Source organism: Pocillopora damicornis, chromosome 1 (genome assembly GCF_964200805.1).
Source record: "Pocillopora damicornis chromosome 1, jaPocDami1.2, whole genome shotgun sequence".
Taxonomy (NCBI): domain Eukaryota; kingdom Metazoa; phylum Cnidaria; class Anthozoa; order Scleractinia; family Pocilloporidae; genus Pocillopora; species Pocillopora damicornis.
The window spans coordinates 35,549,982-35,572,481 of NC_142670.1; the positions used below are offsets into that span (position 1 = coordinate 35,549,982).

Here is a 22,500-nt window from a genome sequence, read left to right on the forward strand (position 1 = left end):
TGAAGCCTTTGTTGACGAATTTTAACGGCCAATCATTCTTGCCTTATTTTAGAGTGCCCACAACCTTGCGAATGTGACGTCTTCCACCAAACTATGGTGTTAAGTGTGAATTGTAGTGGAAAAAGCTTTAATTCAATTCCATGGAAATTTCCGCCTGCCATGTCAAAATTGTGAGTGTAATTAAAAAGTTATAAACACCAAGAAAATATTGACGCGGAGGAATGCTTCTGCACTAAAAGCCCTATTCTTAGAGGAATTCCTCTTATGCTATTGTAGGCCTTATTCTCAAAGGAATTACTTTCATGTTGTTGCAAGACTCAAGTCAATTAGGACAGCCCCAGGACAATGTAAATGTACCGTAACTTGTATTCGAGTCGTGGGAATTCTTAATGTGCACGATGTTCTACGTTGGATTAGCTATATCCTCCTAGAATCTACAAGGAAGGGTGTGATCTTAAAATAGTTTAAGAGAGATAAGTTCAAGAATAAGGCTTACATGTGGGATTCAGTCACTTTACTTGATCCTCTCTTAAAACTAGTAACGCGTATGTCCTGAACCGTGCGAACTGAACACCCTGTTACAACTGTTAATGTTGTAACGACAAAATGAAGGTTCCTTGATTCTCTGTGCTGCCTTCTGAGCGGCAAGTCGTAAAGGAGGACGTTGTATATCATTTTCAGGAGCTTTTTCTATGTTTTCGTTAGTCGGTATGTCTGACATCTCTAACGGATAAAGTTTCTCTATAGTTCGTGATAGTTCCTTTCCAGAAGGTACTCTTAGAGATACAGATCTTACGAGTTCATCTTTCCCCGTGTGTAGGCTAGTTACCACACCTATTTCCCATTGGTTTCGTAGTGTGTTATCGTGTATGAGAACAACATCTCCAATAGCAACTGCCTTTTTGTTTAATATTCTCTTTCGACAAGTGTGATGTTCTCGCAGACTTGTCAGATATTCAGTTTTCCATCGTGTCCAGAAGGCTTTTATTAGTGTTTTCTGATACTGAGCCCTTTTTGTCAGTGCTTTTGTTGACATCTCAGATGGAATATAGTCTAGATCTGCTTCGTTTTCTTTAGCATTCGTGTCCGGTAATGTTAGGAGACGGAATCCACATAAGAAATGTGATGGCGTCAGAGGAGAGGCATCGTTGATGTCTGTGTAAGGGTATGTTAAGGGTCGGCTGTTTAACACTGCTTCTACTTCAGTAAGTATTGTGTTTAGTTCAATCATGTTTAGGCAGGCTTTCCCCAGATTTTTCTTTAAACATCTTTTCATTAGACCAATAAGCCGCTCGTAAAATCCTCCCCACCACGGAGCTCTTTCAGTTATGAATTTCCATGTTATGTTGTGATGAGCGAGGAACTGTTAGGATGAACCTGTTCCAAGGATTTCAGTTTTGATTGTTTGAAGTTCTTGAGCTCCGGCTTTGAAGGTTTTTGCATTGTCTGAAATGATACACTCCGGAACTCCTCGACGGCTTATGAATCGTCTGAATGCTCTAAGGAAGGCATCGGTGGTCTGATCTTCTACTAATTCAAGGTGTACGGCTCTCACTACCGCACATGTGAAAAGACATATGTACATTTTAGATGAGGTTTGATTTGCCTGGTCGCGGACATATAGAGGTCCTGCGTAATCGATCCCTGTAAATTGAAAGACTTTTGATTGTTGGACTCTTGATTGTGGTAACGGTGGTGTAGGTACAGAGCGAAAGGGTGGTCCTTCGACTTTTCTGCATGTTACGCACTTTTATATGATTCTTTTTACGAGTTTTCGACCTTGAGGTATCCAATGTGTTTGTCTGATGTGAGTAAATGTTTCTCGTACTCCACCATGCATGACCTGCTTATGCATAGATTGGACGATGAGTGTAGTTAAGTAGTTGTCCTTTGGTATGAGGATAGGAACTTTTGTGTCGTGAGGCAGATCTTTAAGCCACAGGAATCTCGTTGCGTCCTTGTCTAGGGAGTTCAGTTCGATCTGTAAGAAGACCTTTTCTATATCTGCAGAGAAAGCCTTTTTGTGTGTTCTGAATTTTAAGAGAATGCCTGTTAAATCTTGCATCAGATTTGGTCCTGTATGTAGACAATCATTGAGGCTCGGAGATTTAGGTGACACTCTGGCAGAAGCGTCATAGACTATTCGCATTTTTGTTGTCGCGCTGTCTGATTTGAAAACTGGGAAGTGTGGCATGTAGTGTAAAACACCTTCGTGATGATCGAGGTTTTGAACTTTTTCTATGAGCCCGAGGTTAAGTTGTTCAAGGAGTTGTTCGTTATACTTCGTTATAAGTTCTGGGTCTTTCCTGTTTAGACTGTTTTGTAAGCTGTTCAGTCTGCTCTTGCTCAAATTGTAATTGGCTGGTAGATCGTGTTTGTTTAGCTTCCATGGAAGTTTTACGTTATATCTACCGGTTGCTTCGTTAAACCAGATAGTTTCTCGAAACTTTCTGATGATTTCTTAGTCTTGTTTGTTTTCTTCTGGTATTTGGTTGATTTCCTAGAACTTGGTTAGTAGATTGTCGAGCTTTTCGTCTTCTACTGGCATGATTTCTACCCTTTGACATAGGGTGGTTAAATTGTTTTGACTGTTCTTCCCTTTGTAAATGGGACCTGAGAGAAGCCATCCAAATTTGCTTTCCATAGCGATTAAGGCTTCGTTTTGGGTTTTAATTACTTTTCCGGTGATCAGTTGACCGTAATAGTCGTTTCCAATAATGATGTCTACTTTAAGATTTTCTGATGCATGTGAAGGATCAGCAAGTTTAAGTCCTTGTAATTCCGGCGGTATCTGTAAATTTTTCACCTTTGCCGATAGTGGTGGACAAATAACTGGAGTTACTAGGGCTGTTATTTTGATATTTTCTACTTCTGTTGACAATGTCAATGCCACAAGGTCGTATGTTTTTCTATTGCCTTGAAGTGTACCGAATGTCGTCACATCTAACAGTTCGCTTCCCATTGTTCCGAACTTAAGTTTGTGTTTCATCTCCTGAGTGATAAAGGTTCTCTGTGATCCTGTGTCAAATAGGATGCGAGCTTGATAGTACTTTTTTTGTTTCCACTTATTTTCGTAACGGCGGATTGCATCAGGATACGAGCTTTAGAAGGGAGTACATGCGTTGCTCCCATGTGGGTTCTGTTCTTTGACACGGAATCCGCTGATAGTTGATCATTCTTCGGCCCTTTGTCATCCTTTATTTGACTAGAAGCGCTTTGGGTTGTATTTTCTTGGTTTTCATCACAATTTGAAGTGTGGTGTTTTTTTCTTACATATCATACATCGCCCCTTTGAGAAACATTGGATTTTTGTGTGGTTGAGACCAAGACAGTTAAGGCAGCGCTGTTGGCGCTGAAGTAGGGATCGTCGTTCCTCTACTGTTTTAATCTTGTCGCACTTTTCAGGTCGATGTGTTCCTGCACAGTACGTGCAAGGCCTAGGTGTCTTTTGTTTGCCGTTGTAAGTTCCGTGTCGTCGTTGTTGTGTACCGGTTAGTAGCGCACCAGCTGTTGGCACAAGCACTTCGTCCTCTGTGGTTGGTTTTGGAGAGGACATATGGCCCTTCTCGCGAGTTTAGATTTCCTGCTGTCGCATGGCGATTCTCAATCTGTTTAGGGAACTGTCCGCTGAAGGGTCAGCTCTGAATATTGAGTACCGAATTTCTTCGGGTATTTTCTGTAGAAGAATGGGAATCAATAAGCTTCCATAAGTTTCCGTTTTTACTCCAAGTGCCTCTAAACCGCGAATGTTTGCCTCGCAGGTGTCTTAAAACGTTCTGAGATTTTTGGTGTCAGCTGGTGGCGCGTCGATCTTGGATAAGGACTCCATGTAAGCGTTCGTCAAAATTTGTGGTTTGCCGAAGCGCTCCTGTAATAGCTCAATTGCTTTTTTATAATTTTCTTCAGTCAGTGGCAGTCCAGAGATAGCGCGCGCCGCTTCTCCCTTAAGCATTCCATTTAAGTAATTCATTTTTTCAATATCGCTTAGTCCGTGATTTTTATCGATAGCTGCGCTAAAGCTGTCCCAGAATGTGAGCCATTGAAGTGGGTCTCCTCCGAATGATTTTATGTTTATTTTAGGTAAATTGATGTGCATTCGTGGGGCGGGTTCTTGTTTTAAACTACTATAATGGAATTGGCTCACGGGCGTGTCTTGTTTGCTCTTAAAGAGTCGTCCGATTTTGAATTGCCAGTATGATATGTCGTCTTGGAACGACAGCGCCGTTTCTGTGTCTAGTTGAATGTCCTCTTCTGTCTCCAAGGACATCACGATTTTGGCATCCATGCGTGCTATTTCTTCGGCTCTTCGCGTGAGCCTGTCTACCGGTGCCTCCAATTCTGCTTGGTCTGGAGTCTCCGAAGTTATTAGTTTTTCTGCTCTTTTGAAGTCTTGGGTGCAGTGGCCCTTGTATGCTCCTCGGATGGATCTCCATTTCTTTATTTCTTCTTCACTCATTATATCTTGTCCGCGCTGGTCACCACACCAATGTTGGCACCAATGTTACAACTGTTAATGTTGTAACGACAAAATAAGACGAGTAAACGTAACGTCTTCTTCCTTTATTGTTGTTGTTTTAATTACATGTCGCGCGCATTGTGATGTAGTTAAATAACATAATTTATGACACACTCAGCGCGTAGTATAATAACAAAGTGGGAAATGAGGGATTTGTTTATCGGGTTGATCAAAGAGTGCAATAAGTTGTCAAGCCACGCTTACGAAGAATCTAAACTCAACTTAAGTTTTAACTTTTAATTTCAACGAAGGTTGCAGTATACAGAGCTGGAATTGTTCAATAATACGTCACTGAAATAAAAGTGAAAAAATAAACTCATCAGTTCAGTTTTGTTTGTCTGTTAACGTTGCGATAAACTTAGTTTTCGCTACTTTTTCACTTTCACCGGTGACCAGAAATCAATATAACTATCTTGATGTCTGGGATACAAAACATTATTTATACGAAGACTACAGATAAGGAATAAATTCTTCGATCAATAAAATTTGAACCATAAAACAATTGCTCAATACCAAAGGGAGTAAAAGAACGCTAATCATAGGAACCGCTGCATGAGCCAATTGCTAGTGCTGCTCTTAACATTGCAAAGCTCAGTGGCCCACTGGTGTGGGTGTTTGACTACAGAATGACAGGTCCGGGTTTAAGCCCTGGCCAGATCAATGTATAGTGTTTTTGAGAAAGGCATACTCTCCAGCCAGGGGTCAAAAATAGATATTGCGAAACTAAGAAACTACAAAAAATATTGATGAAGTTCCCGGCGATGGGCTATCTTTCCATTCAATTGGACTACCACTACTTTTAATAACCCTACTCTTCAGAAAGTGGCAAAATATCCGGCGGTGATGGGTCATGACTAGCTCCGCCCAACCTTTATTTGAACACCTCAAGTGTACTTGATGGGTCATTAGGCTGACGAGAGTAAACTATGATTCAAGATACGATATCGGTAATTTATTAGTTACTTTCTTTATGTACCTCCTTATAGTTTTCATAATGAAGAGGTTAAACGTTCAGGTGTCATTCTTATCGTAACGGTTGTATTCAGCATGTACTTTACACGTTTCTAACGTTATCTTGATAGGTACTTGAACAACAACAAGCTGAGAGACTTGCCCCAAGGAATCTTCAGTAACTATACCCAGCTGGAATTGCTGTAAGCCAAGACTATTTATTATCCGTGTCAAACTCATTTGTAAGGATTCTTGATAGGAATGTGAATAATGGTGAACGAAAGGACTCCTTTCCGAGTAATTTGCAGTTATAATGTTGAGTCTTTCTAGCTCCTAAAAATCATGACTAGCTCCGCCCAACCTTTATTTGAACACCTCAAGTGTACTTGAACTCATTTCTTCAGTCACTGTGTCAGTGACACGGACTAACGTGTGACCTTGTGGCCTAATCGTCCGGATGAGGGTAGTCCTGCGAAGGACAATATTCTTTAATCAACCCTGAGGATAACCTCCCCCGGACTTATAGAAACGTTGGAAATTGGTTCCGAACACAATTCCTCGCAGCACCACTCTCACCCGTACAATGATAACTACCCAATAAATCTTTTTCATTTGGGGATCCTCCCCGATAGAGATTGCGAAATCCCCTCTACCCTCCCTGCTTTTTTAATGTTCATGGTATTTAATCAATACCCTCGCAAATCTAAGAACTAAGGCACAGTCTCCAAAAATTAAAAAATACTCAACGTGAAAATGGAACATGCTCACTTACAGTTCTAGTTAAGCAAAAAATAGGCTACATTCATATAGAGAAGGAAGGATTACATATATTTGTCTGAGCCTCCATATCAAAGCGTGCAAGAAAGCACAGCATTACCGGATATATACTTTAATTTAACGTAATTATCGAATACATGGCAATGAACAACACCCTCTATCAATTCTTGGCAGGGAAATGAACAACAACCTGTTGAAGGAATTACCATCAGGCATATTCAGTAACAATACCAAGCTGTCCTTCCTGTAAGTTAGGACTCATCCTTCTTTTTGTAAAAAATGCCTAAAAAATCTATCGCGCACTGGGCAAGATACCAGCAGATCAGAGCAGGCTGACTTTTTTTAAAGTAAACATTCATAGTTCTGATCAGATAGAGGCACCGAAAATGAAAAGTGAAAACAGAGAGTAAATGAACCAATCAAAGTGCTTACAAGAAAACTTTTGCTGTAGAGTGTAGAACCTAGGTTGTCTTCAGTGACATGACTCAGCTGTGGCAGGCAAACAATGAGTGAAAAACATTTCTGAGCATACAAATTTATTGACATAACTTTATTTACAAAAACGATGTTGTTAACCCTACTTTGAATTTATTTTGGTATGTTCTTACGAAACAACCAGTTAAAGAGATTGCTATCTGGTATTTCCAATAACAACGTCCAGCTAACTTACTTGTAAGGTTGTTGCCTTATTTAAGTAAAAACGCATAAAATTCATCCCATCTCGGCAAGAATATCATCAGAACTAAGCAGCTATTTACAGCAATTTTAAAATTTTCCTCAGTCACTTCTTAGTTTCCCCTTCTCAATTACTACACTCCTAAATTTCGCAAGAAGTTTTCGATGATAGGTTTCTTCGCACAAAAACTGGTCAGTCAGGTTGAAAAGAAAACCCAGTAAAACGAAGAAAAGCTTCTATAAAATATCATCCAGTGAATAAACATTGGAAAGCATCAATCTATAAAACTTCTATTGAATCCATCTTACATGCAGGAAGGATGTAGTTTCTAATTTCTTGGTAATGATTTACCCCAATAAAATCGGATAAATCATTAATAATTAATATATAGAAACCCATTTGAGCACTTCTCAGCCTTATTCCCTTTACAGTGTCGAGGTGGGAAAAGGGGAGAGTGGAGGAATTGCCGTTGGTGGCGTAGTTTTTCTACCCAATAGGAAGTGCGTCTCGTTTTGTCATTCAATCGTCCTTGATTTCGATAGATGAAAAGAAAACTCAGACACGATATTAGTTATTCGAATTTCTCAATAAGGCTCTCTAAGAGTTCTATTCACTGTGCATTTTGTCCAGAGGGTGTGATCGTCACTTTTGAATGCGGGTTGCAAGTTTAAATTCCACAATAAAATGAGAATCTGTATAAAAAAGGTAAACGTTATTTATGCTAGAATACTGATTAAGCGAGGCTGTCGAGAGGTATACCCATCAGTCAGATTTTCTTCATTTTCAATAAATCCGCTTGTAACCAAGTGTAGATACCGTTCGCAAGTTTCAATTTCTCAATTAAAGAAAATCGAGAAGGATTTTTGGGATAACTATAAAAAACATCTAATGCAGAGTATGAACTTCGACTTGCATAAAATTATGCACGATTTGTTGTTTTCCCTCCCAAATTGTAGGAAGGTCTTGTAATGATAGGACTGTGGTGCGTGATATCGTGACCTTGTGGAACCATGTGTTTTTGAGCTAGTAGGCCATCAAACCTGTCAAACATGTAATTTACCCTCGATTTACACTTCAAGCTGAACATCTATCGAGTAGTGTCTTCCGTCACATATATCGCGTCAGAAGCCCTCGATATACAGTCTGGTTTCCCCTTTGTCTCTAAGAAGAGAAAGGTAGAATCGATAAAGTATTAAAGACGTGGAATACTTACTGCTTGACAAGACGAAAACAGTTTTTGAGCGCTAAACAAATTTCAGTCTCAATAGAGTGAGACTGACATGCAAGAATGTGAGTGGATCTGGACTCATGACCAGAGAGATGCCTTCGAAGAGATCAAAGACGCTGTTGATGGAAGCACCAGAACTCAACTACTTCAGAAAGGGTGACCCAACAGAGGGCCAGGGAGACGCGTCCAAGAATAGACTTGACTTTTTACTGATGCAGCATGATGAACCAGAGACACTCTCGCTGGCAGAAAGGAAGTATTCTAAGATCGAGAAAAAATTTTAGTTCCCGGTCTTTGGCATGGAGCTTAACCACCAATATCTTTTCGTTAAGAAAGTCATTCTGCGGACTGATCAAAAAGCCCTGGTCTTTATTATGCAGAGGCCCTTAGCATCAGCACCCAAGAAGCTAGAGTGCCTTGTTACCACTTCAGCAGTATGACTACGAGACAAGCTACAAGCCTAGGAGCGGTATGCTGCCGGCCGGCTATCTATCGAGAGCTTTCATGAAGGACTGTGATCGCACTCATACGAACCACTTCCTTTCCGTTCCAGATCACCGACTCAATGAAACCCAGAGAGAGAGATTTTATGACCCAACTTTACAACGGCTAAAAAGAACAATCTTGGATGGCTTCCCTGATACAAAAGATGATCTCCCAGCAGTCATCCATCCGAGTTACTCCAGACGAGCCTCAAGCACCCCCGTTAGCAGACGCCACAATATGACCCAACAACTAGACGAAGCCACAGCGGCAAAACCAAGAACTGGCCGGTCACTTTCTGTAACACCTGACAAGCCCCAAGTAGTCGAGACCAGACCATTAGACCTGGACGGGTGTCAAAGCCATCAAGCTACTTGCAGGACCATGCATGAGTAAAATCGAACAGCTGACTGTAGACTAACGTCCTCACCCATCTGCCGCTTGAGAGTTCAAAGCCACAGTGTACATATCATTGACTGTAGGGCATGCAAATTTTGCTTCATAAAGCCTAATCAGGAGACAAATATGCCGGTTTTCTTTTAATCATCTCTTTTGAAATCTGACTCAAATTACTTTAAACGCAATTTTTATTTTAAACCATGACCATACCTGGCATTATAAACCTGAACATAGCGTTCTAGTTCGCACCTGCTTAATTTAACACGCTGTTTATAACTTTTGATATAACTATTGAGACGTTTTGTGTCATTAGCTTTTATAAGCGCGTTGTTGATGCACAAAGGAACGATTACAAAATCATAAAGATAGAGGTAAACATTGTAAGTAGGTTCGTTACTACGACGTAGAGACAATCATTAACTTACCACTGGCGGTAGAAAGATCCTGTCACTGAGTAGAAAGTACCACACATGGAGATCCGATCGCAATGACTATCTGTGCTCTAAGCATCCAACCTCTCATCACGAGTCACTGCGTGAATTAACAAATATCAGGGGGTGTAATGAGCCCGTATACATGACGTACACGGAGAGATATACTGACATATAAGGACATCGATGTATAAGGACTGAGTAATGATCAGTATATGTTTGATTCCTTATTCCTATGTATACTAGATGTTGCACATGACCGTATACTAAGTGTTAGGACATCGTATAGCCAGTATTTCACCAATTGTTATGAAGCTACAAATTTACGTTATTTACTTATATACAACTACTGACACTGGGTAAAATGCCAAATTTTAGTGTCATTTAAGTAAAATTAAACAACTATTAAACCCAAAGACAAATTTAAGCCATGTTTACTAAACTTAAACATGACTTTAAAATGTACCTTTGTTTAGGCGAGGTTTAAGCATTCTTAAATGCAAATTAAATCGACGTTGAGATTTAAGCTATGTTTAAGTCATTTTAACCGTACTTAAATCCTTTGAAGGATTTAGGGTTACTTTAAACCACCTTAAATCTAACGAGATATTTCTATACTGAATATTTACTAAGAGGCAGTTTTTTTCTGTACCCTTTCCCGACAATTTTGTCTGGACATAAGTGTATACTGTTTTGTGTACTGATTATTACACATAACCGTATACTAAGTATTAGGACACCCTATATCCAGTTTTTCACCAAGCATTATAATGCTTTAAATTTACTTGCATACAGGTACTGCATATATATTGCACTAAAAATTTACTGAAAAGCAATTTTTCTGCACCCTTTCCGACAATTTTGTCAGGACACAAGTGTATACTGTTTTGTATACTGATCATTACGCATAGACGTATACTAAGTGTAAGGATATTGTATAACCACTATTTTTACTAATTATACCAAAGCTCTTAATTTGCTCATCTATAACTACTGCGGAAATTCTTACCCTAAAGCTGTTAGAGATTTTTCACTTTACAACTCTTCAGCAACTTTGTCAGGACACAAGTGCATACTGTTTTGGATACTGTTAATTACACATAACTGTGTACCAAGTGTAAGGACATCGTATATCCGTCATTTTACCAGTTATTCCAAAGCTTTTAATTTGCTCACCCATAGCTACTGAAGACACTCTTGTCCTAATCGACGAAGTTGCATCATTTAATTTGAATGGGTTTGGTCAGTTGGGCTAGTTTGGCAGTTTTAGACAACACTGTGCCATTTTCACCAGTTGGGTCATTTCAGCCTGTTTGGCCATTTGAGGTAGTTGGGTCATTTGAAACAATTTTTGTTATTTGAGTGAGTTTTGTCATTTCAGTCAATTGACTCATTTGAGGTAGCTGTGCCATTTGAAGCAGTTGGTAATTTCAGCCAGTTGGGTCATTTCAGCTAGTTGCTAGTTAGTTGAAACAATTGGATCATTTGAACTGATTTACTCACTTGAGCTGGTTGGCAATATTAGAGAGTTGCATCATTTGAACTGATTGAGTTATTTGATCCAATTGGGTCATTTGAGGCAGTTGGGTCATTTGAACCAATTATGTCATTTGAGTGAGTTTGATTATTTCAGCCAGTTGGGTCATTTGAGGCAGCTGTGCCATTGAAGGCAGCTAGTCATTTCGACCACTTGTGCCATTTTAGCAAGTTGGGTCATTTTAGGTGGTCGAGTCATTTGAAACAATTGGATCATTTAAACTGGTTACTCATTTGAGCCTGTTGGTTCATTATATTTGAGGCAGCTGAGCCATTTGAGGTAGCTGTGCCTCTTGAGGCAGTTGGTCATTTCAGCCAGTTGGGGTCATTTGAGGCAGTTGGGTAATTTCAAACAATTGCATCATTTGAACCAGTTTACTCATTTGAGCTGGTTGGGTCATTTGAGGCAGCTGTGCCATTTGAGGCAGTTGGCCATTTCAGCCAGTTGGTGTCATTTGAGGTAGTTGGGTAATTTCAAACAATTGCATCATTTGAACCGGTTTACTCATTTAAGCCAGTTGGGCCATTTGAGACAGTTGCATCATTTGAAGCGGTTTAGTCATTTCATACAATTGGGCCATTTGAGGCAGTTGGGTCATTTGAACCAATTTTGTCATTTCAGCCAGTTGAGTCATTTGAGCATGTTTGACCACTTGAGACAGTTGCATCATTTTAGGGTTTGGTCATTTGATCCAATTGGGTCATTTAAGGCAGTTTGGTCATTTGAACCAATTTTTGCATTTAAGTGAGTTTGGTCATTTCAGCCAGTTGGGTCATTTGAGGCAGCTGTGCCATTTCAGCAAGTTGGGTCATTTGAAACAATTGGATCATTGTAACCAGTTTACTCATTTGGGCCTGACTGGTCATTGGAGAAAATTGCATCATTTGAACTGGTTTAGTCATTTATAGAATTGGGCCATTTGAGGCAGTTGGGTCAATTTGAACCAATTCTGTCATCTAAATGAGCTTGGTCATTTCAGTGAGTTGGGTCATTTGAGGCAGCTATGCCATTTGAGGCAGCTGTGCCATTTAAGGTAGCTGTGCCATTTGAGGCAGCTGTGTCATTTGAGGCAGCTGTGCCATTTGAGGCAGCTGTGCCATTTGAGGCTGTTGGTCTTTTCAGCCAGTTGGTTCATTTCAGCAAGTTGGGTCATTTGAGCCGGTTTGGCCAATTGAGGCAGTTGCATCATTTGAACTGGTTTGGTCATTCAGCCAGTTGAGTCATTTGAACTGGCTTGGTCATTCAAAGCAATTTGGTTGACCAATTGAACTGGATTGGTCATTTGAGGCAACTGGGTTGACCAATTGAAATGGTTGGTCATTTGAGGTTTTTTGGGTCATTTCAACTGGTTTGGGAATTTGAGGCAATTGGGTCAACAGAGCTGGTTTGGTCATTTGCAGTAGTTGTGTTATTTGAACCAGTTTGGTCATTTGAGGCAATTGGGTCAATTGAACAGGTTTGGACAATTGAGGCAGTTGGGGAATTTTAACCAGTTTGGTCATTTTAGTAATTTTAGCAAGTCAGCTCATCTTACCCATTTGGATCATTGGAAGCACTTTGGTCATTTTAGAGAGTCAGTATCAGTGAACCTCTTTGATCATTTGAGACATTGTGACTGTTTGAGGCAGTTGAGTAATGACTGTAGTCAGTCTGGTCATTTGACACAGTCCAATCAGTTGATACAATCTATGATTTAAGTTTGGTGAAAATAATCTATAGTCCAAAGCTAAGAATCTTGCCAAAAAAACCCACACAAGAATAAAGGCAAAAAGTTGCACTATCCCGCTAGAGGTCACTACCATCACCATACAGTTGTTTACTAAAGTAAAATTTCATTTATTTGCTAACTGTATTGCTAAGAATTACAGTGCAAACCACCACTGATGAAAATATATAGGGCCACTCACTTGACCTCAGGGGGTAAGCTAACTTATATACACTTGTGTGGAACAGTTTAACTAACAGAAAAAAAACAATGACTCCAACAATTACAGTAGACTCCTAGTTGGGTGAAAACCGGGTGTTTCAAACTTCTTTTTACAATATCTAAAGCAGACACCTGCTGCCACCCACTGGAATAAAAAAAAATCCAAGAATATCTACTGACTGAAAACCAATTTTCACTGACCATGTATGTGTAGGGAAAAAAACTATATATTTACAAATGAAAGCATGGTTTCTTCAATTATAGCCAGACAAAAGAGAATGCCAAAGCCAAATGGCAACATCATCAGCTTTCAGAAAATAAGCATATTTGGATACTAAGGTTAGAGACAAAACAGTCTTGTTTACTGTCTGGTTAAGTAACATTACTTAACCTCACAAGTCTTTCAGAGCATCTTACATATTTCTGATCACCCTTTGCAGAGCATTACACTGCCCAAACAATATAAGTTCAGTTTCAATTGTTCTAATTGCTTTAAATTAGTTTTAAAAGTCATAATTGCCTTTAATATTCATACATGTAACTTAAGGTCAAGAGGGACAGCAACAACAATTTTCTCTTTACCATTAGCAGTGCCTAAGTTGTAGCTCAACTCAGCTACACCACATATACTATCAATCCTCATTACTGGAATAAAAGCTGCCACTGACTCAACTTCAAATGATGGCAGGCATGCTTGAATTGGTAAACCAAAGTAAAACCTTGCATGAGGGTGAACTTTGTACCAATGAAAACAAGCCAGTGTGTAAGGTAGGTTCACATTTTCACCAGTTGGGGAACGGATAGTTATAGAGTGCTTGAAGAAGTATTGGACAATCCCTGTAAGAGAAAGAGGAAATAGTAGAGAGGATGAGTGCTATAAACATACATGTAGTAGTCTTCTATGTTCTGTACAAAAAGCTTAAAAACTTAGATTCACTAAGATCTAGTGAATCTTACTTCTTATATACATGTAGAGTATTGCTTTGTAATGTGATGAATAGCAAGACTGTTAAGTTGCAAACACTGAAAGTATTTACTATTATTGTCCTCTGCATCTAAATATACCAAGGTAATAACAGCAAAGGGTATGCTCAATCATTTTTTAAGCAGGTGTTTGTTGGGTTTGGTTCTCCTTTTGCTTGTTTGTCAATAAAGTATTTACTATACAGATTCAAACACAGAAGCCCATAAAAGGAGATAAACAAGTCTGCTTTGATTGAAAATCTTACGACACTGAAGGGCAAACTTAATATTTATTGCAGCAACTATAAAAGGGAAGTAAAAAAAATTGCCACAAGACAGATTCAAGGGGAAAAGAAAAAGTATTCCTCTACATTATATCACTGTTGTCTCCATTAATAATTCTTTGGAGAGCCAAAATATTTCTGACAAGGACATGTACATTCTGCATTTTTTTTTAGGTCCACAGGAATAAATACACTGTATTTTCTCAACTAAAACCAGCATTTATCTGGAGCCTAGCATTTAATTTAGAAAATAGGGTAAAGTATGACCCCTTGTCGCACCTCACTGTTCTCACAAATCAAGTTCAGGCCAAAATGATTTCAAACTTTTTTTTTTTTTCTACAGGTCTTTAAGTCATGGCAAAAAAATTAGAACAAAAGAATAAACAAATCAAACTAGTTTGAAAAATTTAAAATCATAACTACATTTGAACCACATGTACAAACTCACCTGGCCGCAGATCCACTGAAGCTGTATCCAAACCATTTGCACCATACCATCGCGCAAGTATACAGGCTGACCGTTCACTTCTTGAATACCAGGAGTCAAGTTTCTGGTCATAAAGTAGTAACTGTGAAAATTGACATGACAATTTGGGAACATAAACAATAGTGTCTTCCTTGTGTAGGAAAGTGTACATTGTTGTCAAGGCTTCAACTTCGTCATCACTCATGTAAACTTCCTTGATAGGAGATAACACTTGAATGGAGCATTTGTCAACAAATGACAAATGGAACAGGTCAGTTCCAGTGTCAGCTTTGAGTTTCATACTTTCTCTATATTCAGTTGGAGTCAAAGGATTCTTCTTTGTCTGTGCCAATGAGCCTTTATCTGCAGATGCTAACATGTCTTTAAATCCATCAAATTCTCTTGGCCATGACATGCCCCTCACTTGTTGCCGCTCAATAAATTTCCTCATCAATTGTACCTCAATCTGATGGTTGTTTACATGTAAAGCACCCAAAATACCATTGAAGCGCTCAAATGAGAAGCACCAGAATCCATAAACAGGACCAAAATCAAGGATACATTCACATAAATGGCAATGAAGATGCATGTTGGGTGTGATTTTAGAAGAACCATACAAATCTTCAACAGAAAATCCAGGACGATTTAGGAATTCTTGCAGGGTTTTCTTGACAGAACGGTAGCAAAACACTCTTTTTGCTTTAAAAATCAGTTCTCCATGTTTGGAGTGTACAGCTTTGAAAAGTGCTGCTCCACATGACCTTCTTTGGCTTCTATGTGGATGATGGGGAAATTCCACAAAGCTGCAACGTTCACCCTTCTTCCGTCCATTTGACAGAGTTCGTACACAGTCCTCAGGTTTGTAACATGAAGAACATTTTGGACAAACAATGAATTTCTCAATATCATCTCGATTGATTCCCAAATGCTTCCTAATCATATAGAGGGATTGGGGAAGTAGGTTTGACATTTGTTTTAGAGCCTTGCAATGAATTATTCTAGCCATTAGATCCAGTAGTCTTTTCAGAAAACAGAACAGAACATTCACTGCAGCATCTGACAAGTTGTGCATTACTTTCCACGTCATGACAAAAATAATTATAAGACTGATAGATGTGTTGCTCAATACTGATAAATTATTACTCTGCGTAGTGTTACTCTTATCAGTGGTAATATCATCATCCTCGGATGATGACAGTAAGTTTTTAAACTGCAATTCAGCCTCATCATCAGTCTCTCCCTAAAAAGAAAAAAGGGTAAATGTGTAACTTTCAACCAATATTAAAAGAAAAAATACCCACTCAACAGCATTCTGTTTCTTTTACCGTGAAATTAACATAATGCCATTAAATACCCCTTCTTCATCAGAGGAAAAGCTCAAAATACATTCTAGTCATGCAATGCTTTAGAGAAGTATACAAGTTACAAGTGGAATATTCCATGGTAATATTACTTCAAGAAAGCGTTGCATAACTATTTTATACTATGCCATTGAAAAAACATGTACAGTGGCCAACAATATCAATGTGACCTATGCATAATGGCAAGGTTGAGTATTGCAATGAATTTCAGGTCAAACTGATTTTCACTACATGTAGTATGATTTGCATTTTCCTTCATTTAAGGATTATAGTAATAAACATGGAATGAGGGAAAATACATACATACATACATCCATTATTGACTTTCCCCAAAGAGGCTTTTCAAAGACAATACCAATTTGTTAAAAATATTGTCTTCATGTTGTCAAGTGGAGAAAAAAAAAAATTACAAATACAAATACAATACAAATATTTAATTACAAATACAGTGCAAATTCCTTTAAAATAGAATTAAGCTGAAAATTAATTTCAGTGCAGCTCTTTATTTTGTACATGCTCCACCCACTGAGCAGCAAAGGCTTATAACAGGCTAGATGATATTTACTGATGTATTAGTCAGACAATTAAAACATCTGGCTTACATGTAAACTGTCAGATGACTCAGCACTTGACAACCCATTACTGTCGTCACTTCCAGAAACAAGTGTATCTGTTGGTTAAAGAGAATTATAGGTCACTTCAAAAGAGAGTGAGAGCACAGGTTTAGTCACCAGCAAAAAAAAAAACAAGTGCGTTTTTGCTCATAAAAATAACTAACTTCTTTTTCACTCAAAAAAGAAGTTGCATGATTCTCTATTGTGACACTTGCAACACCATATGCATTACAATCCCAACTATTCATATATCTGTTACCTTACATGTACATGTCAATGCCAAAAAGTTAACTCGTGAACACAAAATCGTAACAAGTCCAAGGAAAATTTTGTCTTGGAGGAATTACAATGATTTGTAAAACAGCATCTTATATTTCAGCTTAAAAGTGAGGCCTATAGGTCACAAACAATGAATAAACATGCACAACAAACTGCATTTTTGTGTCCCCTAGGTCTAGTCGCATAGCTGAATTGTGATATGTAAAAAGTGGTGTTTTGCAATTAAATTTAGCCCCATCCTGGAGCGGGCTAACATCTGCAATACAAAACTGTACTTTATAAGCCAATTAACTTCAAGCCCTCAAAACTTCAATCTCACCCAAACTTTGCTTTCAAAGAAGGTTTATTCTGAAGGTGAATAACATTAAAGTTTGGTGTAAATAGATATATGAATATATACCTTGAAGTTCCGGACTTTCAGCGGTAAATTTTGCAACTTCAGAACATTCATCGCTTGATAAATCAAAGTCAAGATCCAGGTCGCTTGAATCTGAGTGAATTCGAAGATCTTGGCTAAGCAATTCATCTGTGTAATCTAAGATCAAAAATAAAATTAGACACAGTTACATCGACAGGCAGTTTGAAAAGCCGACCAAACAAAAGCAAACAACAACCATTCAAAGTCACACTGACTTACCAATTTTTGCATTATCGACGGTCTTCCTTCGCTTGTGGGCATTAAACGTCCTGATCGAGACCAGACGATCGCAGTGATCACAAAATCTTTTCTTCTTCCTCTTCGAACAATACACAATTTTCTCATTTGCAGGTAAAACAGAATTCATTTCCTCCACCAACGTGACTGGAAAACTATGCTAACTCGTTGAAAAAAGGCTTGGTTGCGAAGCTCACGCAGCCGCTTCGTGGTTATTTGTTGGTTCTTTGTGGCGGGAATTTTCAGTTCACGAGGTTCGCTGATTCAGACTGTTTCTCGACTTATGCAAATTCTTCTGCGGTTCAAATAGTGTTATTCATCTGATTTCAAAAACATGGATCGGAATTCCAGCGCACAAAGTCGCGGTAGTGCACCAAGCAATTTTTATTCAATATCACGGACTCCATCCCCTTCTAGCGGTTCGAGTTCGCGAGTAAGTTCAGTTGGTCGGTCGTCATCTTCTGTCCGATCCAGCGGATCTACGCCCCTATCCTCACGAGAAACAGCGCAGCAGTTGATCACTGGCCTTGCTGCCTGCCAGAGGTCGATTGAGGAACTGCTTCAGACCGTGCGAAGCTCAAACGAGCGTGTTGAAGAACTGGCCGAAAAAGTAAAAATCCTAGACGGCAAGGTAGAAAAGCTTTCTTCCCATCCCGTAGATGGAACCGAGAGTGATTCTGATGGACGAGGGAAAAAGAGAAAGAGAACAAAATCGTCTCTTCTTGTTCAGGTGAGTTTAAAAATTTTGACTGAAAAACCTTGGATTGCTGTTGTGGTACCTGATTCCCTCTGCTAAGTTGGCGTCATTTTGAAACGATCGAACAACGATGTATATTTCTCTCATTGAAGACTACACCCTGATGGTAATTTTCTCATTTACATCAGTTACATGATATCGTTCAAAATCTCAGTTAAGCTAAATGAATACATGTCAGTCGCTGGTTAACTTTTTAATTTTAAAAGCTTAAGGGAAGCTGCTTGCTCTGGCTTTTCAGTCGTTCTGTTGATCGAGGTGAGAAATTTTCATGTAAGTGTGATTAAAGCTTACAAGCTTTTGTCTTGGTACCGCTCAATTTAGGTCACTTAGATTTCATTTAGTTTTTGGAGTTTTCATGAGAGGCTGAACACAACCTGTTTGTGACTTGCTTTACCGTGAAAATGGAAGTTTATAATGTTGCACTAATTGCGGCAGTATTCAAATTTGTGTAATAGGAAGAGGTTCACAAGCTCCACAATAGTAGAGACCCCGCAAGGCAATACAGAGGAAGGGAATCGTAAGTAAAAATTAAACTGTGCACTTGTTTAGAATTTAAATTCTGATAACGACCTAGTGCATGTATATCTATTTCCAACTCGCATGAAATTGTATATGATTCACGTAATGTCAGCGCGAAGACAAAGCTACACGCGGAACTCTGTGATTTTGTTGGCAACGTTTTGCCGCCATCTTTCCTATTTGAGGAAGGACTTTGAGCTTGCCGCCTAAGTATTTTGTATAACAATAGGGGCCCGTTTCCGAAAGTTTCAATTAACTTGTGCGCGCGAAAATATTTGGACCCGGTGAGTTCTCGGGACTTTTTTAGGTCCCGGCAGAAGAATCACTCACGGCAAGCTTTCTTGAGTGAGAGTTATTCCCGCTAAATAATCATTTGCGCATCGAGACATCTGATTTCTCTCTTATCACTGAGGACGAATTATGAAGAGAGTTTTAGGTTAATGGTAGGGAGAAACGACTCTAAACAATTAAAACTAGATCGCGTTCTCATGACGTGCAATTAGATCTGGCAAGCTGAACTAGTTCGAGACACTTTCAGCATGTAGTTGACGGAAAGCTCAAAAGTACCATACATGTAGGTTCCTGTTATTTGCCTAGCGTTCAGATCGTATAATACTAAGACGAACACTGTAACTGCTGTACCTCTGCGCCATTTCCCCGCGCGTTCATAGGAAGGAAGCTGTTGACCAAAGGCCATGTTCACCAATTTTCCTGGTTTTCGCGCGCTGCCAACTTTGCTACAACTGGCGGGGATTTTACAAATTGAACATCAGAGTTTTGGGGATTTTGAAAGTATTCTAAGTCGATCGGCAATGTTCGAAAGAAATTTAAGGGCTAGAAAACCCGAAATAAGGAAAGAAGTCAAATCAAAATTGTGCAACGGAAATCAACTGGTAATTAAAATTTATCATGCAGGTTTCAGGGTAATTATTTTTTGTGGGACTGATATAATCTAATTTGATTTGAAAACGAACTTTTTACTCTGAAAGCGCATCAAATGTTCACCGTTCACATTCCGCCGGAGAAATTTGAAAACGCAACAATCAACGGCGACAAAAACGCTTGAGTGCATCCTTGAGGGTTAGGATTAATCACAAGATTATCGTGAAGTCATCGTTTTCGAAAAGCTCCGTTTTTAAAATGTTCTCTGTCCACAATAAAACGCAAGGCCAAATTCCTTCAGTTTGAAGAGCGTTTTCGGAAAGCTCCGTCTTCGTCTCCGGATTAGTGTGGACGGTAGGCTTAACCGTGGAATGAAGCTGCGTTTTCAAATTTCTCCGACGCAGTGTGGACGGGGCCTAAGGCAGGCTTGAAGACCCATGAGCACTTTTTCTCATATGTAGACTTGGACCCATACATTTAACCCAAGTTTAAGAGTGAATAAGTAAAGGCACTAAGAAATTTTTTCACCGAGATACAGAGGCCTAAATATTTTGTATATTTTCTCCCTGTCAGGGTCACCAGCCCTCACAACACAAAGGTAACTCAGCTGATTGTTGATGAACTTTGCCGCCAAGGCCACCGAGGTGGATTTGGTAAAGCTGCTGTACAACGTAAGTTTACTATATAAGCAATTTAAAACTAGAGGACACCACTGCAACCAAGATTTATTGTCCATAACAGATAATCAGGCCCCAATCACGCAATTTTGAAATTAAAGCCTTTTTTGTTTTGTTCAGGAACTGCCAAAAAGTATCATGAGCGCTTACGGAGGACTGCCCTTGGAAAAATAACGGATGAAATAAAATTGAAAAATAAGAAAAATCTTCGAAAAGAACGAGTAAGTATACAGTTAATATGCATTAAAATAACTTAAATGATACATTTTGAATGATGCAATGAAAGTCAGTTGAAAAGTACTAAAAAGCAAATTTTTCTTTATCTCATAGAAATATGAGAGAAGAAAAGCTCATGTCAAGGATGAGACTGAGTCCCGTGCCTTCGCAAAGTTAAGTAAAGAGCACATGTCTAGTGACGATGATGACACAGATACTGATGAAGGCGAAGGAGGATGGGTGTCTAGGCCCCCAAAATACAGGAGCAAAACTCTTGAAGCTTTCCTAAACAAGTAAGAAGCATGCTAAAGGTTTAGTCCTTTACTGATATTTCTAATAGCAAGAAAGATGGAAATGTTTCTATCCTTAAAAATTGTCCAGTATTGCCAGACTGTTCCTTGTTATTGACAATGATGGACTGTAAATGTCAGGTAGGCTTTGAAGTCAGTTTATTTGTTAGTCACCTATTAGCGCTTTTTTGCCCGGTTTTTTTTAAGGGTTGGATTTACGTCACGGTTTCAGTCAAGTCAACGGCATTTTCTAATTATAATATTGTTATTGTCTTAGGCTTGACAAGCGCAGCGAAAAGACAGAAAACACAACAAACAAAAGGTGGAAACGAACAAAGGCTCGTAAAGGGGAGCCTGTAGAAAGAGAGCCACTCACAGGTTCTCCTAAATGGGCGCTGTCCGATGAATGGAGGGAAATCATGCAAAGGAGAGAGCAGGAACAAACGGAAATGTAAGAATACTGCTTAGCCTTTACACTCCTTATTGGATGCTGTCGCTTTTACTTTTAGTTTACCAACTATGGAAGTGAAGCACATAAGAATGTATAAACTATGTAAACCGATGTAAAATTCTCTGTCTCTATATATTGCATGCTATGAAAAATTTCGTAATATGCTTGTTTTATACAAGGTTGTTACATTGTTTAACTAACATTTTTTTGGTTCAACAGAGAACTTGAGGATGAAGAGACCACTGACGAAAGCAGAGCGGAAGAAAGAGAAGGAGAAGAAAGTGATAATGACAGCTCCTCAGGAAGCGATTGTGATTTTGAGAACGAATAGTTTGTTTTTCTGTGTGTTAAAGGAATAGTGTGATTGTACATAAATCACAACTTTTAATCATTGGATTATACCTTTTCGTAAATTAGATTTTCAACTTTCATTCTTCTCATTATTATTAACAATACTATTTTTGAGAAACACAAATGTTAGGTTTTTTAGTTTTTTTTAATGTATATGTACTACGAAAAAAATAACACGTGATTGAGGAATACTGAAATAAATTAACAGCTATTTGTAATTGAAGCATGAGATGATTCACGATTTTATGATTCCACCTAGATCACACCTAAGCAATGCAAAAATCTTTAACGCTGAACGTACCCCGTAAGAATACTCGAGAATGGTGAATTTTCCCATTAAGATTGCTCAAAAAAGGCTCGTTAAAGCCCCACAATACGCACCTTCTACTATCAGTACCTTTCCTGCTTCATGCAGTATACATCATATATACGGACTTGTGTAATAATGAATAAGAAATCCTGCAACGACTGTATACGTGCCTTCCACACAAAATCAGTATACCTCATAATTCCTTCCGTATACAACATGTATACTGAAACGAGTACTGGCGTATAAGAAATCCTGCTACAAGTGTATAAGATCCTGCTATTTTCTTGGCATAGCCTGACGTATACTGATCCTTAAACAGTACCTTATACATCATGACACCTCCTTATAGATCCCGTACACGACTTTGTGTACTGACTGTATAAGACCTACATAAGGGACCGTATTCGGATTATTTCACGCAGTGAGTCTACATGTAACATCCACAGCAAAGCAGTGCTCGTTCGCCGATGATACAGAAAGGACAGGTTCTACTACAGAGA

The 22,500-nt window shown here is 38.9% G+C and overlaps 6 protein-coding genes across 6 annotated transcripts; 1 reads left to right on the forward strand and 5 right to left on the reverse strand.

The window, feature by feature from the left end:
• Positions 1-535: 535 nt before the first annotated feature.
• Positions 536-1,231, reverse strand: LOC149053534 (uncharacterized). Its single transcript, XM_089183221.1, has one exon. The coding sequence runs from the start codon at positions 1,229-1,231 to the stop codon at positions 536-538; it is 696 nt and encodes a 231-aa protein (XP_089039347.1).
• A 2,535-nt stretch (positions 1,232-3,766) lies between these two features.
• On the reverse strand, positions 3,767-4,456 carry LOC149053535 (uncharacterized). Its single transcript, XM_089183230.1, has one exon. The coding sequence runs from the start codon at positions 4,454-4,456 to the stop codon at positions 3,767-3,769; it is 690 nt and encodes a 229-aa protein (XP_089039356.1).
• Positions 4,457-12,817: 8,361 nt separating this feature from the next.
• Positions 12,818-15,260, reverse strand: LOC149053536 (uncharacterized). The gene is made up of 2 exons (XM_089199725.1): positions 14,621-15,260; positions 12,818-13,762 (listed from the first exon to the last, which is right to left on the reverse strand). The coding sequence occupies exons 1-2, from the start codon at positions 15,225-15,227 to the stop codon at positions 13,455-13,457; spliced, it is 915 nt and encodes a 304-aa protein (XP_089055851.1). The 5' UTR covers positions 15,228-15,260; the 3' UTR covers positions 12,818-13,454.
• On the reverse strand, positions 15,241-16,316 carry LOC149053537 (uncharacterized). The gene is made up of 3 exons (XM_089183240.1): positions 16,311-16,316; positions 15,328-15,878; positions 15,241-15,259 (listed from the first exon to the last, which is right to left on the reverse strand). The coding sequence occupies exons 1-3, from the start codon at positions 16,314-16,316 to the stop codon at positions 15,241-15,243; spliced, it is 576 nt and encodes a 191-aa protein (XP_089039366.1).
• A 901-nt stretch (positions 16,317-17,217) lies between these two features.
• On the reverse strand, positions 17,218-17,677 carry LOC149053538 (uncharacterized). Its single transcript, XM_089199730.1, has 2 exons — positions 17,530-17,677; positions 17,218-17,427 (listed from the first exon to the last, which is right to left on the reverse strand). Exons 1-2 carry the CDS (start codon positions 17,675-17,677, stop codon positions 17,225-17,227), a joined length of 351 nt encoding a protein of 116 aa, XP_089055856.1. The 3' UTR covers positions 17,218-17,224.
• A 116-nt stretch (positions 17,678-17,793) lies between these two features.
• On the forward strand, positions 17,794-21,916 carry LOC149053539 (uncharacterized). Its single transcript, XM_089199738.1, has 7 exons — positions 17,794-18,277; positions 18,760-18,821; positions 20,279-20,376; positions 20,503-20,603; positions 20,713-20,891; positions 21,166-21,339; positions 21,559-21,916. The coding sequence occupies exons 1-7, from the start codon at positions 17,882-17,884 to the stop codon at positions 21,668-21,670; spliced, it is 1,122 nt and encodes a 373-aa protein (XP_089055864.1). The 5' UTR covers positions 17,794-17,881; the 3' UTR covers positions 21,671-21,916.
• Positions 21,917-22,500: the final 584 nt, after the last annotated feature.

Coding starts and splice junctions, on each gene's coding strand:
- LOC149053534 (XM_089183221.1), bottom strand. CDS start 1,231: ATGATTGAACTAAACACAATACTTACTGAAGTAGAAGCAGTGTTAAAC.
- LOC149053535 (XM_089183230.1), bottom strand. CDS start 4,456: ATGAGTGAAGAAGAAATAAAGAAATGGAGATCCATCCGAGGAGCATAC.
- LOC149053536 (XM_089199725.1), bottom strand. CDS start 15,227: ATGCATCTTCATTGCCATTTATGTGAATGTATCCTTGATTTTGGTCCT. Junction 13,763..14,620: donor TTCAGTGGATCTGCGGCCAG/GTGAGTTTGTAC, acceptor TTTCTCTTACAG/GGATTGTCCAATACTTCTTC.
- LOC149053538 (XM_089199730.1), bottom strand. CDS start 17,677: ATGAATTCTGTTTTACCTGCAAATGAGAAAATTGTGTATTGTTCGAAG. Junction 17,428..17,529: donor CGTCGATAATGCAAAAATTG/GTAAGTCAGTGT, acceptor TTTTGATCTTAG/ATTACACAGATGAATTGCTT.
- LOC149053539 (XM_089199738.1), top strand. CDS start 17,882: ATGGATCGGAATTCCAGCGCACAAAGTCGCGGTAGTGCACCAAGCAAT. Junction 18,278..18,759: donor AATCGTCTCTTCTTGTTCAG/GTGAGTTTAAAA, acceptor TTTGTGTAATAG/GAAGAGGTTCACAAGCTCCA. Junction 20,604..20,712: donor AAAATCTTCGAAAAGAACGA/GTAAGTATACAG, acceptor TTTATCTCATAG/AAATATGAGAGAAGAAAAGC.